This window comes from Bufo gargarizans, chromosome 2, assembly GCF_014858855.1.
Source record: "Bufo gargarizans isolate SCDJY-AF-19 chromosome 2, ASM1485885v1, whole genome shotgun sequence".
In the NCBI taxonomy this organism is placed as follows: domain Eukaryota; kingdom Metazoa; phylum Chordata; class Amphibia; order Anura; family Bufonidae; genus Bufo; species Bufo gargarizans.
Genome location: NC_058081.1, coordinates 304824437 through 304842197, shown reverse-complemented (window position 1 = coordinate 304842197; position 17761 = coordinate 304824437). Strand labels below are relative to the sequence as shown.

Below are 17761 nucleotides of genomic sequence, written 5' to 3'. Positions count from 1 at the left end.
GTCCATTTGCGTTCCGTATTTTGCCAAACGGAACTTCTGGCCCGTAACGCGGACAATAATAGGACATGTTCTATTTTTTTTTTGCGGAATGGAAATATGGAAACGGAATGCACATTGAGTAACTTCCTTTTTTTTTGCGGACCTATTGAAATTAATGGTTCCGCATACTATCCACAAAAAAAACGGAGTGGAAACGGAAATAGAAAATACGTTTGTGCATGAGCTCTAAGAGACGATCTTGAAATTTATACTAGCTGAGAGGGAAAAAAAATTGGTGACTGCACCCACAGACAGGTAAGACAGCGTGCTGAAGTAAGGGGGAGGAGAACAAGCCTTGTACAAACCGGCTGTACATTAAGTATGGTAGAACCGTCTCCCACCTAACTCGGGACAAGCTGTATGATGAGAGCCCAGTATACATTAAAGGAGTTATCTGAGTTATAAATAAATATATTATTCACCCATTTTCCTCACTGCTGCTCTAATTCTGTGCACACAGGTCGCTGCTGGAGCAAAACCTGTCCCGTGCATGGCTGAAGCCAACAATTGGCTGCAGCGGTGACCTGTGCATGGAATGTCACCACTGCAGCCAGCAGTGGGAGGACCAAAGCGCAGAGCTCGAAGAAACAGTGGAGAAAACAGGTGAGTATCTCTTCGTTATTTTAGGACATTTACAGGAGTTGCCGTTTTTATATAACTCGGACAACCCCTTTAATATCACATATAAGAAAACACTAAGTGATAAAAAAAACAGCTGTCAAGTTAAACAGATGACGTAAATAACCATCCTGTGTAGGAGATGTGCCCTTAGATTAGCAAAAGCAATCAGTCAGGTACTTTATTGGGGCCACCAAGAAGTTGAAAGGCACGTAACAACTAATAATTTCACAATTGATCCCGAATATTCCCTGTAGACATTAGGGTAAATGGGTAATAAACGGTATTATAAATGAGGGGGCCAGGGCCTAATTCCAGCCAGTCAATGACATCTCCTGGTCTCTCAAAGAAACATTGGCCTCCGGGCCTCTAAAAGGGTTTTCTGAGATTTTTATACTTATGACCCCCGCCAATCAGCTGTTTGAGCAGGCATCGGCACTGGGGCCTTCTCGGGGCTTACCCAGCACAGCGCCGTACATTGTATAGTGGCTGTGCTTGGTATTGCAGCTCATCCCCATTCCCTTCTATGGGGCTGAGCTTCGCCTAGGCCAAAACGGATCCGTTTTCACTGACACAATAGAAAACGGATCCGTCCTCCATTGACTTTCAATGGTGTTCATGACGGATCCGTCTTGGCTATGTTAAAGATAATACAAACGGATCTGTTCTGAACGGATGCAGACAGTTGTATTATCTGAACGGATCCGTCTGTGCAGATCCATGACGGATCCGTCTTGGCTATGTTAAAGATAATACAAACGGATCCGTTCTGAACGGATGCAGACAGTTGTATTATCTGAACGGATCCGTCTGTGCAGATCCATGACGGATCCGTCTTGGCTATGTTAAAGATAATACAAACGGATCCGTTCTGAACGGATGCAGACAGTCGTATTATCTGAACGGATCCGTCTTGGCTATGTTGCAGATAATACAAACGGATCCGTTCTGAACAGATGCAGACTGTTGTATTATCTGAACGGATGCGTCTGTGCAGATCCATGACGGTTCCACACAAAACGCTAGTGTGAAAGTAGCCTAATGTGTCGTCACTTGGCCAAGGGAAAGCAGCGAGACTACTGCCAGCGCTGCTGCCTTCTTGAACTGCTGATCGGCAGGGGTCTGACACCAGGGATCAGATACTGGTGACCTTTCCTGTTACTTGACATTTGCCAACGTCTGACGTCTTCTTTGGACTTCCAAGGAAAAATCTGGAAAGGTATTGACCTCTTGTCCTCTATTTTTAATCAGGTCACTCCGGTGGTTAGTCTTTAGGATATTATCTCAGTCCCAATAGTTTAGCATTTTGGTAATGAAAGTGTGTGGGGCGCTGCCAGTCAGAAAAGCCCTGCCCAGGTTCCTATCCGCATGTAGAAAGAGTCTGCTCCAAAGGTGATTTTTAGAAGGTCCTCCTCAAGAAAGTAACAGGAATGATTCCCCCTCTGGAAGGCCTATCACGTCATCCGCCTGATACTGCATCTGTACAAGCTATTCTCAATTTCATAAATTTTCTTTTGCTGGGCAGCAGAGGTAGAATCTAGAGTTTGCACTTAAAGTGTAACTGCCATTCTATTTTTATGTGTGTAATGTGTAGGGGCAGTGATACTGACCATTTTTGTAATATACTTTAATTACTGAAATTGTACATTTCTATTAGAAAATTAGCTCTAAAGTGTCCCATTTTGAGCCTTAAAAACGCTCCTCTGTCTTCTGTTTACATAACTGTGAAGACTTGCTAACACTGACTGTCATGTAAACAGAAGACAGAGGAGCGTTGCTAAGGCTCAAAATGGGACACTTTAGAGCTATTTTTCTAATACAAATGTACGATTTCAGTAATTAAGGTATATTACAAAAATGGTCAGTATCACATTTAACAAATAAAAATAGAACCGCAGTCACACTGAGCGAGTTTTCCGCACGGGTGCAACGCATGACGTGAACGCATAGCACCTGCACTGAATCCTGACCCATTCATTTGAATGGGTCTGTGTACATGAGCGTTGTTTTTCACACATCAGGTCTGCGTTGCGTGAAAATCTCAACATGTTCTATATTCTGCGTTTTTCACGCAGCCCTGGCCCCATAGAAGTGAATGGGGCTGCATGAAAAATGCATCGCATCCGCAAGCAAGTGCGGATGCAATGCGTTTTTCACTGATGGTTGCTAGGGGATGTTGTTTGTAAACCTTCAGTTTTTTATCACGAGCGTGAAAAATGCATCAAAACGCATCAAAACACATTGCACCCGCGTGAAAAATCCTAAACAACTGAATGCAATCGCAGACAAAACTGACTGAACTTGCTTGCAAAATGGTGCAAATTTCACTGAACGCACCCTGAACGCATCCGGAGCCAATCCGTCACGTTTGTGTGAAAGAGGCCTAAGTGGCTTCATTACATCCTCCATAGAGAAATGCCAGTTACTGCACCAGTATGAAGAAGGCCAAAGTCTAACTGGAGAGTCGCCTACATCACATCATAGACAGCAGGGCCACAAGTGGCTCCATGTTGCTGGATCTTCTAAAGAGTGTGCCCTACTTTCTGGAGGAGATGTAGGTCTGATGAACTGCTTGGCTGCATTTGTATATTAAAAACTACAGGAAAATGTTTTATTTGAAAGAAAAAGGCATAAAACTCAAAATATGTATTCTTCGGGAAGATCCCTGCCTCTACTGGGGGGGGGGGGGGGGGGGGGGAGTAGTAGTGACATCCTCGTTTTAATCAAGGTTACATGTTCCAGGCTTGACCAGCTGACGCCTCTCAATGCCCTGTGTACAGGTAATGGGCACTGCCATCCCTGATATCACGTCAGCTGACGCCTCTCAATGCCCTGTGTACAGGTAATGGGCACTGCCATCCCTGCTATCACGTCAGCTGACGCCTCTCAATGCCCTGTGTACATGTAATGGGCACTGTCATCCCTGCTATCACGTCAGCTGACGCCTCTCAATGCCCTGTGTACATGTAGTGGGCACTGTCATCCCTGCTATCACGTCAGCTGACGACTCCAATGCCCGGTGTACATGTAGGGCACTGTCATCCCTGCTATCACGTCAGCTGACGCCTCCAATGCCCTGTGTACATGTAGTGGGCACTGTCATCCCTGCTATCACGTCAGCTGACGCCTCCAATGCCCTGTGTACATGTAGTGGGCACTGTCATCCCTGCTATCACGTCAGCTGACGCCTCCAATGCCCTGTGTACATGTAGTGGGCACTGTCATCCCTGCTATCACGTCAGCTGACGCCTTCAATGCCCTGTGTACATGTAGTGGGCACTGTCATCCCTGCTATCACGTCAGCTGACGCCTTCAATGCCCTGTGTACATGTAGTGGGCACTGTCATCCCTGCTATCACGTCAGCTGACGCCTCCAATGCCCTGTGTACATGTAGTGGGCACTGTCATCCCTGCTATCACGTCAGCTGACGCCTTCAATGCCCTGTGTACATGTAGTGGGCACTGTCATCCCTGCTATCACGTCAGCTGACGCCTCCAATGCCCTGTGTACATGTAGTGGGCACTGTCATCCCTGCTATCACGTCAGCTGACGCCTCCAATGCCCTGTGTACATGTAGTGGGCACTGTCATCCCTGCTATCACGTCAGCTGACGCCTTCAATGCCCTGTGTACATGTAGTGGGCACTGTCATCCCTGCTATCACGTCAGCTGACGCCTCCAATGCCCTGTGTAGATGTAGTGGGCACTGTCATCCCTGCTATCACGTCAACTGACGCCTCTCAATGCCCTGTGTACATGTAATGGGCACTGTCATCCCTGCTATCACGTCAGCTGACGCCTCTCAATGCCCTGTGTACATGTAATGGGCACTGCCATCCCTGCTATCACGTCAGCTGACGCCTCTCAATGCCCTGTGTAGATGTAGTGGGCACTGTCATCCCTGCTATCACGTCAACTGACGCCTCTCAATGCCCTGTGTACATGTAATGGGCACTGTCATCCCTGCTATCACGTCAGCTGACGCCTCTCAATGCCCTGTGTACATGTAATGGGCACTGCCATCCCTGCTATCACGTCAGCTGACGCCTCCAATGCCCTGTGTACATGTAGGGCACTGCCATTCCCTGTTATCACGTCAGCTGACACGCGTCCTCATCCCGTGACACATCACATGCTCGCCCAGAGCCTCCCAGACTGCGCATGCGCAGCACCCACCAGAGGAAGCGTTTTCACCTGGACACGTGAGGAGTGCGACGTCATCGTAAACACTCGTAGGCAAGATGGCGGCCTCTGTCCCCGGAAAGGTAACGGAAAAAGGAAGTTTAGTCGTGTCCGTGGTCCGTGGTGCGCGCTGGCGGTGTGCATGCATAATAATATCAGGCTGACGCAGAGCCTTTGTGTCTGCACAGCTGCCTAGTGACGTGCACGGTGCCAGCCGCGATGTATGCAGCTGCCTGGCACTTGTCTGTCCTGCCCACATTGTGTTGGTGACTGGAGAAGCTGCAGATCTTCTGCATTATTCAGACTTCTCCATGCTGTAAGATGGCAGGAGAGGGCAGTATACCTTGCCTGTATGGTCTGACTCCCCATGACAAAGCAGTGGCCAGGAGTCCTGGCAGCCAGTCCTAGACCTGATTTCTAGTGCTGCTGACTGGCTACTTCACTGGGATGACTTCCAGAATTGAAGAGAACCTGTCACCGCTCCTGACATGATGTTGTAATAGCTCCATGTAATAACAATTCTGGAACATCTATACTTATAAGACTATGTTGTGCCGTTCCTTTATTATTAATGAATTGCTAGCAGTCTGCAGTAAGGGTGCAGAGGGGTGTTACCTGCACAGACTGACTCTATCCAATCCCCCCCCCCCCCCAACTGGTTACCACCCCTCGGTACCCTTACTGCAGACTGGTAGTAATTTATTCATAACTTCTAGTAGAAATAATACAACATAGAGCCATAAGAATAGATGCTCCAGAACTGTTATTACAGGGGGAATGCATGAAGCTATTACAACAGACATGTCAGGGGTGGTGACAGGTCCTCTTTCAGTATTGCCACCAGTACACGCTGATTAGCATCTACATATGCTTGAAAAAGGGTGTTCTCATATACCCGAAACGTTGCAATGAATGAATTCATCCCGGTGTGAATGAGATCTTAGGAGCTAAGCCTTGGCAGATTACCGAACTGCAGTACAAATTCCGAATCCTGGCACTACGCTATGCAGTTGCCACCCACTAAGAAGAAATCTTGTGAACATATGGACGTGACGCTCGTCATCGGCCCGGTATCGGGCCATGTAACGGGACCTCCCATAACATTCTGTGGGGAGAACGTTTGTGATGGCCGGACCGGAGTCCTCCAGCTACCACTTTGGCCCGCTCCATTCTCGACTATAGGTGCGGGTCCCAGTTTCAGACAATGGGGGCTAATCCTAGCGATATGCCTCCACTGTCAGAGATGAGACAACCCCTTTCATATTGTCATTTGGCCTTGGACCCTGCAGGGTTGAATAGAGGTTAACTATTCGTTCCCCATGGCAAGCACTGAACTCTACCTCTGGCAGTCCTGTACAGTTTGAAGAGCGGCAGCATACGTGTTCAACCTCCACACCATTCAAATGGGGACACGGACCTCCTGTTTTAGTCAGCTGGGGATATGCCGTAGACATTTCTGGAAGTGTTAGATATTTGACTTGAGCAGTTTGTATATGGAGATTTAAGTCGCAACCTTGATCATAAGTCTCCTGTACGGAGGCAGGGATATGTGAATATCTCTCCAGTGAAAAACGTTTCGCATTTCTCATACAGAATTAACCCCTTATTCTTACTGGTTCGTTATTCATCTGTTGACATGCATGCAGAATCACCGCTTCTGTTACGATCTTTGTCCTACAGGTTGATGACAGCTTTGCACCTCCCTAAAAAGGCATATAAAGGGGTTGTCTCACGTCAGCAAATGGCATTTACCATGTAGATAAAGTTAATACAAGGCACTTACTAATGTATTGTGATTGTCCATAACTCCATATTGCCTCCTTTTCTGGCTAGGATTCATTTTTCCATCACATTATACACGGCTCATTTCCATGGTTACGACCACCCTGCAATCCAGTAGTGGTGGCCATGCTGGCTTACTGTAGGAAAAAGTACCAGCCTATGTGCGCTCCCATGGTCCCAGCCACCAGAGAGGCCTGTGCTTTTTTTCTATAGTGTGCAAGCACGGCCACCACTGATGGATTGCAGGGTGGTCATAACCATGGAAACGAGCAGTATATAACGTGGTAAAAAATAAATCCAGTCAGCAAAGGAGGCAATATGGACAATCACAATACATTAGTAAGTGCCTTATATTAACACGGTAAATGCCACTTGCTGAAGTGAGACAACCCCTTTAAGGCCTCTTTCACACGAGCCAGGCGGATTGGCTCCGGATACATTCAGTGAAACTCCATTTTGCAAGAAAGATCAGTCCGTTTTGTCTGCGATTGTGTTATATAAGAGACTGAAGGTTTACAAACAACATCTCTTAGCAACCATCAGTGAAAAACGCATGCACCCGCACTTGCTTGCGGACACAATGCGTTTTTCACGCAGTCCCATTCACTTCTATGGGGCCAGGACTGCGTGAAAAACGCAGAATATAGAACATGCTGCGTTTTTCACGCAACGCAGAACTGATGAGTGAAAAACAACGCTCATGTACACAGACCCATTGAAATAAATGGGTCAGGATTCAGTGCGGGTGCTGTGCATTCACATCACGTATTGCACCCGTGCGGAAAAACTCGCTCGTGTGAAAGGGGCCTTAATCAGTTTGTGACCGTTTTTTTTTTTTTTTTGCATTTTAGTCAGTTCTATGTGAGCATCGTGTATACCAGTGTTTCCCAACCAGTGTGCCTCCAGCTGTTGCAAAACTACATCTCCCAGCATGCCCGCACAGCCAAAGGCTGTCCAGGCATGCTGGGAGTTGTAGTTTTGCAACAGCTGGAGGCACACTGGTTGGGAAACACTGGTGTATACTATAACGCTGCTTCCTCTATTGGTCCCAATAATTATGTCCTTGCTGTGGCGCTGGCCCACCGATTTTGAGTATTGTCAGTATATCGGAGCTGCTGTCCGCTGTAACTGTGGCGGCTATGTACGGATCACGTCCTCCTAATATAGGCCTGGAGAAATCGTATGGCAGTAGAGCTAGCAATGATACCCCGTGGGGCAGGTTCCTTTGATCCTAAAATGTGACATCAAATATCACATATCATTATTCCGTATCAACATTTAAAAAAAATGGGCATTTTCTATTTTTCATGCTCAGAACCATATCATTTGATGGAAAGAGAAAAGCTTGTCACTGTCATCTAAAGGGGGTGACTACATCTCAAAGGTCCTGAAACTTCTGAACCAGTGCAGTTTAGAACACCCTCCTCAGCGACAGGACCTTCAGCACAAGGCATCTAACATCTGGAGGATGAGCATGGCCACAGCAGTAATTATATCCTGCTGCATCCCTGTCATAATTACTACCAATATATTGAAGAGCTAGGGCTGGGACCTGGCCAGAAGCAGTGCCCCCAACTGGTCCTCCCTAACTGTGGCACGTCACTTACTACCTTATGTTGTCCTCCTGTCTGTGGTCTTCATATAGACCATACTCAATAATAATGCCCCCACAGTACCTCCAGTAGTTATAGTGCCCCAGTAGTTAGATTAGAATATCTTCCAGTAGTGATATTGCCCTTTGTTGTGCCCCCAGTATTTTAATACCCCCTGTAGGGGCCCCAGGAGTTAAAAATCTGCTGCATGAGAAGGCATCCATAATATACAGACCCCAGCAAAGACTCCCACTACCTTCCAGACCTCCAGATCAGACCTTCTCAGAACCCCTAAATTAAGAGATCCAGATCAGATCCAAGACCCTCTAAATAAATATAGACCCCCTGTGTAGATAGCCCAGACTGTTTACCGACCTAAAAACAGATCCTCTGTTTACAAACTCCATACTAGACCTTTATATTAACCCCCCTATTTCAAAAGTTTGGCTTTCGGGTGAAACTCTACAGTGATATTATATCATGGAAGAAGGGCATTTAGGTTGAAGCATGCAATGGTGATTTCCTAATTTCAAACAATTTAGGCTACTTTCACACTGGCGTTTTGGCTTTCCGTTTGTGAGATCCGTTCAGGGCTCTCACCAGCGGTCCAAAACGGATCAGTTTTGCCCTAATGCACTCTGAATGGAGAAGGATCCGCTCAGAATGCATCAGTTTGCCTCCGATCAGTCTCCATTCTGCTCTGGAGGCGGACACCAAAACGCTGCTTGCTCCTGGGATGTGGAGCCAAACGGATCCGTCCTGGCACACAGTGTAAGTCAATGGGGACAGATCTGTTTTCACTGACACAATCTGGCACAATAGAAAACGGATCCGTCCCCCATTGACTTTCAATGGAGTTCAAGACGGATCCGTCTTGGCTATGTTAAAGATAACACAAACGGATCCGTTCATGACGGATGCATGCTGTTGTATTATTGTAACGGAAGCGTTTTTGCAGATCCATGACGGATCTGCAAAAAACGCTAGTGTAAAAATAGTAGCCTTATTGAAACAAAAGCCAACCCCAGTGGTGGGTATACCCCCATAAAAAATGTCAGTGTCTCAATAACTTGTCATGTGGCCTTGAGCATCAATTACTGCTTGACAACGACGTCTATTCACAAGTCAATTTATTGTCTGCTGAGGCATGAAATCTCCACTCTTCATGAAGGGCGGCCCTCAGTCATTGAGGTTCTGGGGTACAGAGTTACGAGCCTCTACACGGGGATTAAGCTGATCCCATAGGTTTTCAATGGGATTCAGGTCTGGAGAAAGTGCAGGCCAATCCATTTAAGGTACCCCAGTCTCCAGCAGCCGTTCCCTAATAATGCGACCTTGATGAGCTGGCGCATTGTCCTCCATGAAGATGACATTAGGCCTGTGTTGTTCCAGTGTAGAGGCACAATGACTGGATTAATGATGTTATTCAAGTATTATGGGCTTGTCACTGTACCATTCACAAAGTGTAGGGCAGTTCGGTATTGACTAGACATACCTGCCCACACTGTAACCACCACCACCACCACCACCAAAGGCTCATCTGTTGACAACAGTGGCTGATGCATAGCGCTCTAATTGATGTCTCCAACATTGTTGGTGGCCATCATTTCTGCTCAGTGTGAATCGATTTTCATCTTTGAACAGCACTGAGGCCCGCTGGTCCCATGTCCAGCGTCGATACTGCCTGGGCCATGCAAGACAATGAAGCCTGTTGTCAGGTACCCTTGCAGGTTGTCTAGCACTCAGACCACGCTGATGTAAATGGTTTTGAATGGTCTGACGTAACACTTGGGTACCTCTCACCTCCCTTAAAGGGAACCTGTCACCAGGATTTTGTGTATAGAGCTGAGGACATGGGTTGCTAGATGGCCGCTAGCACATCCACAATACCCAGTCCCCATAGCTCTGTGTGCTTTTATTGTGTAAAAAAAAAACGATTTGATACATATGAAAATTAACCTGAGATGAGTCCTGTCCCTGACTCATCTCACGGACAGGACTCATCTCAGGTTAATTTGCATATGTATAAAATAGTTTTTTTTACACAATAAAAGCACACAGAGCTATGTGGACTGGATATTGCGGATGTGCTAGCGGCCATCTAGCAACCCATGTCCTCAGCTCTATACCCAAAACCCGGTGACAGGTTCCCTTTAAATGTGCCTGGAGTTGTGTGGCATTCATCATCTGGTTCAGAAGGGCATTGTTCACGATGAAGCGGTCATCAGTGTGGGATGTGACCAAACGACGTCCACTTCTATGCCTTTCTGTGACTCTCCCAGTCTCTCTGTATCTCCGTTGCAACCTGCTGATGACACTTTGTGACACTAAGCTCAGTGGCCACTTCTGTCTGAGAACATCCTGCTTTTGAAGCCTCACAATGGCGAGGTTCTGTTGATCAATTGTTAGGTGTTGTCTTTGTCTCATGATGTCAAAATGTGAACAGCATGATGAGGAGGACTGATTGAATGCCGAATCTAATTGAACCAGGAAATGTATTGGTCGATTCTTAGATCAAACACCTGTTATGAATTTTGCCATTAAGCTCATTGTTAGAGAACAGCAAGTTGTGCAAAAAGTACTGAAATATTGAACAGTTGGACAAAGTTTAGAGAAGGTCACATTAAAGGGAGTCTGTCACCTAATCTGAGCCTTTTAGACCGCTCAGATCGGGTTATAGACTCCTTTGCCCTCATTACAATGGCACCCTTGTTTCCTATAATGACCTCCTCCTCTCCCTCCTAGATCTCGCGCCTGTGCCGCTCCACACTTGTCCCGCATCTGCGCACTGCTGTGCCCATTATGGGCAGAGGAACAGGCAGTTGGACTGCGGATGCGCCGGCGGCACAGGAGCGAGACCTGGGAGGGAGAGGAGTAGGTAATAATACTAGTGTGAATACAGGCATACTTCATCTGGCACCAATTGGAGAGAGTATAGTTCAAAAATACATGCTTTAATACATATGATTTGAATAACACAACACGAATCCCCCCAAAAAATTACACACAATCGCACACAAGAGACTTCAGAAAGAACACTACAGGGAGCACATTTAGGAAGTAGGAAGAAAGAGATTCGGTTATATTAACAGAACCCCAAACTAAACTCCTTAACAAAGGAATAAAATTTTCACCCACCATCAAAATGAATAAATTCAACATATTTATAGGGATAGAAAAGTTTAGCAGGAAACGATGCATTAAGAAATATAAAAAAAAAAAAAAAACATTACGCACAAATTAAAAAGTGATGAGAAATATATACACACTGATCTAAAACAAAAATCGATGAGATTTCCAAGGCAAGAAATAGGCCAAGAAATTGGCACTTTTCGCAAATGCGTCGAGACTGACATAAGACGAATAAAAGATACCAACAAAATGAATAATCTCTCAAGTCAAGAGATTCGAGCAATAAAACAACTACAAACACAGCGAAACATAACTATTCGACCCTCTGATAAGGGGGGAGCCATTGTAATTCTAGAAACTGAAAAACATAATCCGGATTGTAGAAGACAGCTGTTAGATCAAACCACATATCAAAAACTGACGAGATCCCACTAAAGAGTTCAATCGGACACTATCAAGATACTGCCAGAAAGGATTAGAAAGTAAGATTTCATTAGAACGAGAGGCCAAATTAATATTAAATACACAACAATTATTACCAGTATTTTATTGTTTGCTGAAAATACACAAAAGTCAAGAAAACCCATCAGGGCGTCCAATTATCTCTGGTATTGGCTCTTTAACATTGAATCTATCCCAATATATAGATAGACGACTTCAACCTGTAGTGAAGAATACAGAATCCTATATAAAAGATATCACACAAATCATACAAATTATTGAAGGCCTGAGGTTTGAATCTAATTGGATTTTAGGTACCCTAGATGTGAACTCTCTTTATACAACAATTGACCATGAACAGGTAATAACGGCTATGAAAATACAACTCGAAAAAAGCTGTCTTTTCCGTGCAGAACAAATAGAATATTTAGCGGAAGGAGTAGAATACATCCTAACGCACAACTATTTTTGTTTTGAGTCTGAGTTTTTCCTCCAAATTAGGGGTACCAGGTTCGCCCCCAGTTATCCAAATCTATTTATGTCCCAATGGGAGGACCATCATATCAATCCTAGACTGGGGACGGACCTGTTGCTATTGCATAGGTAAATTGATGACATCATCTTCATATAGCAGAAAAGTGAGGCAGAACGTCAGACATTTCTTGAAGAAATTAACAAGAACTCGATTAATTTACTTTTTTTCCTCCAATATAAGTACAAACCGGATTCCAAAAAAGTTGGGACACTATACAAATCGTGAATAAAAACTGAATGCAATGATGTGGAGGTGCCAACTTCTAATATTTTATTTAGAATAGAATATAAATCATGGAACAAAAGTTTAAACTGAGAAAATGTACCATGTTAAGGGAAAAATATGTTGAATCAGAATTTCATGGTGTCAACAAATCCCCAAAAAGTTGGGACAAGGCCATTTTCACCACTGTGTGGCATCTCCCCTTCTTCTTACAACACTCAACAGACGTCTGGGGACCGAGGAGACCAGTTTCTCAAGTTTAGAAATAGGAATGCTCTCCCATTCTTGTCTAATACAGGCGAATAACTGTTCAATCGTCTTGGGCCTTCTTTGTTGCACCTTCCTCTTTATGATGCGCCAAATGTTCTCTATAGGTGAAAGATCTGGACTGCAGACTGGCCATTTCAGTACCCGGATCCTTCTCCTACGCAGCCATGATGTTGTGATTGATGCAGAATGTGGTCTGGCATTATCTTGTTGAAAAATGCAGGGTCTTCCCTGAAAGAGATGACGTCTGGATAGGAGCATATGTTGTTCTAGAACCTGAATATATTTTTCTGCGTTGATGGTGCCTTTCCAGACATGCAAGCTGCCCATGCCACACGCACTCATGCAACCCCATACCATCAGAGATGCAGGCTTCTGAACTGAGCGTTGATAACAACTTGGGTTGTCCTTGTCCTCTTTGGTCCGGATGACATGGCATCCCAGATTTCCAAAAAGAACTTTGAATCGTGACTCGTCTGACCACAGAACAGTCTTCCATTTTGCCACACTCCATTTTAAATGATCCCTGGCCCAGTGAAAACGCCTGAGCTTGTGGATCTTGCTTAGAAATGGCTTCTTCTTTGCACTGTAGAGTTTCAGCTGGCAACAGCGGATGGCACGGTGGATTGTGTTCACTGACAATGGTTTCTGGAAGTATTCCTGAGCCCATTCTGTGATTTCCTTTACAGTAGCATTCCTGTTTGTGGTGCAGTGTCGTTTAAGGGCCCGGAGATCACGGGCATCCAGTATGGTTTTACGGCCTTGACCCTTACGCACAGAGATTGTTCCAGATTCTCTGAATCTTCGGATGATGTTATGCACAGTTGATGATGATAGATGCAAAGTCTTTGCAATTTTTCGCTGGGTAACACCTTTCTGATATTGCTCCACTATCTTTCTGCGTAACATTGTGGGAATTGGTGATCCTCTACCCATCTTGGCTTCGGAGAGACACTGCCACTCTGAGAAGCTCTTTTTATACCCAATCATGTTGCCAATTGACCTAATTAGTGTTAATTGGTCTTCCAGCTCTTCGTTATGCTCAAATCTCCTTTTCCAGCCTCTTATTGCTACTTGTCCCAACTTTTTGGGGATTTGTTGACACCGTGAAATTTTGAATCAACACATTTTTCCTTTAAAATGATACATTTACTCGGATTAAACGTTTGATCTGTCATCTACGTTCTATTACTAATAAAATATTGACATTTGCCATCTCCACATCATTGCATTCAGTTTTTATTCACGATTTGTATAGTGTCCTAACTTTTTGGGAATCCGGTTTGTAGATCCCAAATAGAATTTTTGGACTTACAAATTAAGGTAGAAAAAGATAAACTAGTCTGCTGCACCTGTCAGCAACCCACAGCAAGAAACAGTTATATCTTTTATTCCAGCTGCAATCTACCTATATGGCTCCTCGACATACCAGTGGGGCAATTCTGACGCATAAAACGAAATTGCATGAGCAATTTGAGCATGAGGCAAAACTAATAAAAGAACAATTTGTTGTAAAGGAGTACCCTTTAATCAATGTAGAAGCATCCTTAACAAAGGTCAGGGATTTAGACAGACTTATAAAATAGATATTAATGATACCAAGAAAAATGCAAAAAAAGATACTTGTCCTTTAATGCACAATATAAAAAAGTTGAATGGATCATTAAAAGACATTGGCACCACATTTTGAAGGACAAAACGGTGGGCCCATTTGTCACCACTAATCCACAGATAATATACACTAAAGCCCCAAATTTAGGACTGAAGATTGCACCCTCTATTAAACCACAAAATAAAAAACAGGAACACTCTATGATCGGATAGCCTAAATTGAAAGTTTTTTTGCTATAAGTGCTGCATCTGTAAGGCCGTCACTTTCCCCCCAAAAAACCTGAAATAATGTGTTCAACAGCAAACTCCTTTGTACATGAAATAAGGGAGTTCCTTACTTGCAGCACCACCAATGTGATCTATATCACAGTGCTCCTGCCAAAAACAATATGTAGGGAGAACGAAAAGAACACTTAAGAAAAGAATATCGGAACATATTACTGATATGAGAAACATTCATTGTCAAAACATTTCAAATTGTACCATAATCAAGATCCAAAGGGATTATCGTTGAGAAGGTGGAGGAACATTGGAGGGGAGGAAATCACATTATAAAAATGTCACGTCTAGAATCAAGATACATTGACTTCAACGCGCTCTTACCTGATGGCCGCAACGCTAAACTATAATTTGTCGGTTTCCTAAAGATACTGGGGTTGGTGCCCTTGGCCGACGAGAGATCGGAGTCGGGCTGTTTTATCAGCACCCTGATCTCCCCTTGGCGGGAGGCCCTCCATCCCTGTCTTCTAGCAAATACATTTTGTACAGACATACATTCTGAATAGATATATATAAATTCATCAGATTGAAACTAAAAATAAAAACAAAACTAATCTTAACCTTTTTGGGGGGGAAAATGAAGAAAAGAAAGAGACAATAAAGAGGAAATCAATATATTATAGCTACATAACAAATCAACCACGACTGTGAAGATTCCACTTTGAACCCCCAGCGTTGCTAGAAACCAGCGCTAACCACTAAGCCACTGTGCTGCATATATATATATATATATATATATATATATATATATATATATATACCGTATTTATCGGCGTATAACACGCACCTTCATTTTAAGAGGGAAATTTCAGGAAAAAAAGGGTAGCTCAGAACTTTTTTTTATTAATATTAATACCACTTATAAGGTAAATAATGTAAAAGGATGACACTTATGGGGCTCTGTGGATGACACTTATGGGGATCTGTGGATGACATAAGTGTCATCTACAGATCCCCCATCAGATGGATAAGTGTGGATAGAGGAGGCGGGGACACTCATGGCGGGGTCCGGTGCAGTGACTCTACTCTAATACACCGGGCCCCGCAACTGGAAACATTCAATCTGACTCTATATCTAATTGTACGGTACTTACTGTAGTACCGGAGGTATAACATTAAGACGGCGCAGACCGGCATCTCCCTCGGTCATGCGCCGCCTGTCTCAGCTCCCTCCTGATGCGCCGCCTGCCCCAGCTCCCTCCTGATGCGCCGCCTGCCCCAGCTCCCTCCTGATGCGCCGCCTGCCCCAGCTCCCTCCTGATGCGCCGCCTGCCCCAGCTCCCTCCTGATGCGCCGCCTGCCCCAGCTCCCTCCTGATGCGCCGCCTGCCCCAGCTCCCTCCTGATGCGCCGCCTGCCCCAGCTCCCTCCTCATGCGCCGCCTGCCCCAGCTCCCTCCTCATGCGCCGCCTGCCCCAGCTCCCTCCTCATGCGCCGCCTGCCCCAGCTCCCTCCTCATGCGCCGCCTGCCCCAGCTCCCTCCTCATGCGCCGCCTGCCCCAGCTCCCTCCTCATGCGCCGCCTGCCCCAGCTCCCTCCTCATGCGCCGCCTGCCCCAGCTCCCTCCTCATGCGCCGCCTGCCCCAGCTCCCTCCTCATGCGCCGCCTGCCTGCTTATCTCACTTTATGAATGAGCTGGGACAGGCGGCGCATAAGAGGGAGCTGGGACAGGCGGCGCATAAGAGGGAGCTGGGACAGGCGGCGCATAAGAGGGAGCTGGGACAGGCGGCGCATAAGAGGGAGCTGGGACAGGCGGCGCATAAGAGGGAGCTGGGACAGGCGGCGCATAAGAGGGAGCTGGGACAGGCGGCGCATAAGAGGGAGCTGGGACAGGCGGCGCATAAGAGGGAGCTGGGACAGGCGGCGCATAAGAGGGAGCTGGGACAGGCGGCGCATAAGAGGGAGCTGGGACAGGCGGCGCATAAGAGGGAGCTGGGACAGGCGGCGCATAAGAGGGAGCTGGGACAGGCGGCGCATAAGAGGGAGCTGGGACAGGCGGCGCATAAGAGGGAGCTGGGACAGGCGGCGCATAAGAGGGAGCTGGGACAGGCGGCGCATAAGAGGGAGCTGGGACAGGCGGCGCATAAGAGGGAGCTGGGACAGGCGGCGCATAAGAGGGAGCTGGGACAGGCGGCGCATAAGAGGGAGCTGGGACAGGCGGCGCATAAGAGGGAGCTGGGACAGGCGGCGCATAAGAGGGAGCTGGGACAGGCGGCGCATAAGAGGGAGCTGGGACAGGCGGCGCATAAGAGGGAGCTGGGACAGGCGGCGCATAAGAGGGAGCTGGGACAGGCGGCGCATAAGAGGGAGCTGGGACAGGCGGCGCATAAGAGGGAGCTGGGACAGGCGGCGCATAAGAGGGAGCTGGGACAGGCGGCGCATAAGAGGGAGCTGGGACAGGCGGCGCATAAGAGGGAGCTGGGACAGGCGGCGCATAAGAGGGAGCTGGGACAGGCGGCGCATAAGAGGGAGCTGGGACAGGCGGCGCATAAGAGGGAGCTGGGACAGGCGGCGCATAAGAGGGAGCTGGGACAGGCGGCGCATAAGAGGGAGCTGGGACAGGCGGCGCATAAGAGGGAGCTGGGACAGGCGGCGCATAAGAGGGAGCTGGGACAGGCGGCGCATAAGAGGGAGCTGGGACAGGCGGCGCATAAGAGGGAGCTGGGACAGGCGGCGCATAAGAGGGAGCTGGGACAGGCGGCGCATAAGAGGGAGCTGGGACAGGCGGCGCATAAGAGGGAGCTGGGACAGGCGGCGCATAAGAGGGAGCTGGGACAGGCGGCGCATAAGAGGGAGCTGGGACAGGCGGCGCATAAGAGGGAGCTGGGACAGGCGGCGCATAAGAGGGAGCTGGGACAGGCGGCGCATAAGAGGGAGCTGGGACAGGCGGCGCATAAGAGGGAGCTGGGACAGGCGGCGCATAAGAGGGAGCTGGGACAGGCGGCGCATAAGAGGGAGCTGGGACAGGCGGCGCATAAGAGGGAGCTGGGACAGGCGGCGCATAAGAGGGAGCTGGGACAGGCGGCGCATAAGAGGGAGCTGGGACAGGCGGCGCATAAGAG

At 47.0% G+C, this 17761-nt stretch overlaps 1 protein-coding gene across 1 annotated transcript in view; it reads left to right on the top strand.

Annotated features, from left to right (window-relative positions):
- Window positions 1-4806: 4806 nt before the first annotated feature.
- TBC1D15 (TBC1 domain family member 15) overlaps window positions 4807-17761 on the top strand; it is a 113765-nt gene continuing 100810 nt past the window's right edge. The window contains exon 1 of the mRNA XM_044280435.1: window positions 4807-4922. Coding sequence (XP_044136370.1) covers window positions 4899-4922 — 24 coding nt within the window. The 5' untranslated portion in view covers window positions 4807-4898. The remainder of the gene's footprint in view (window positions 4923-17761) is intronic.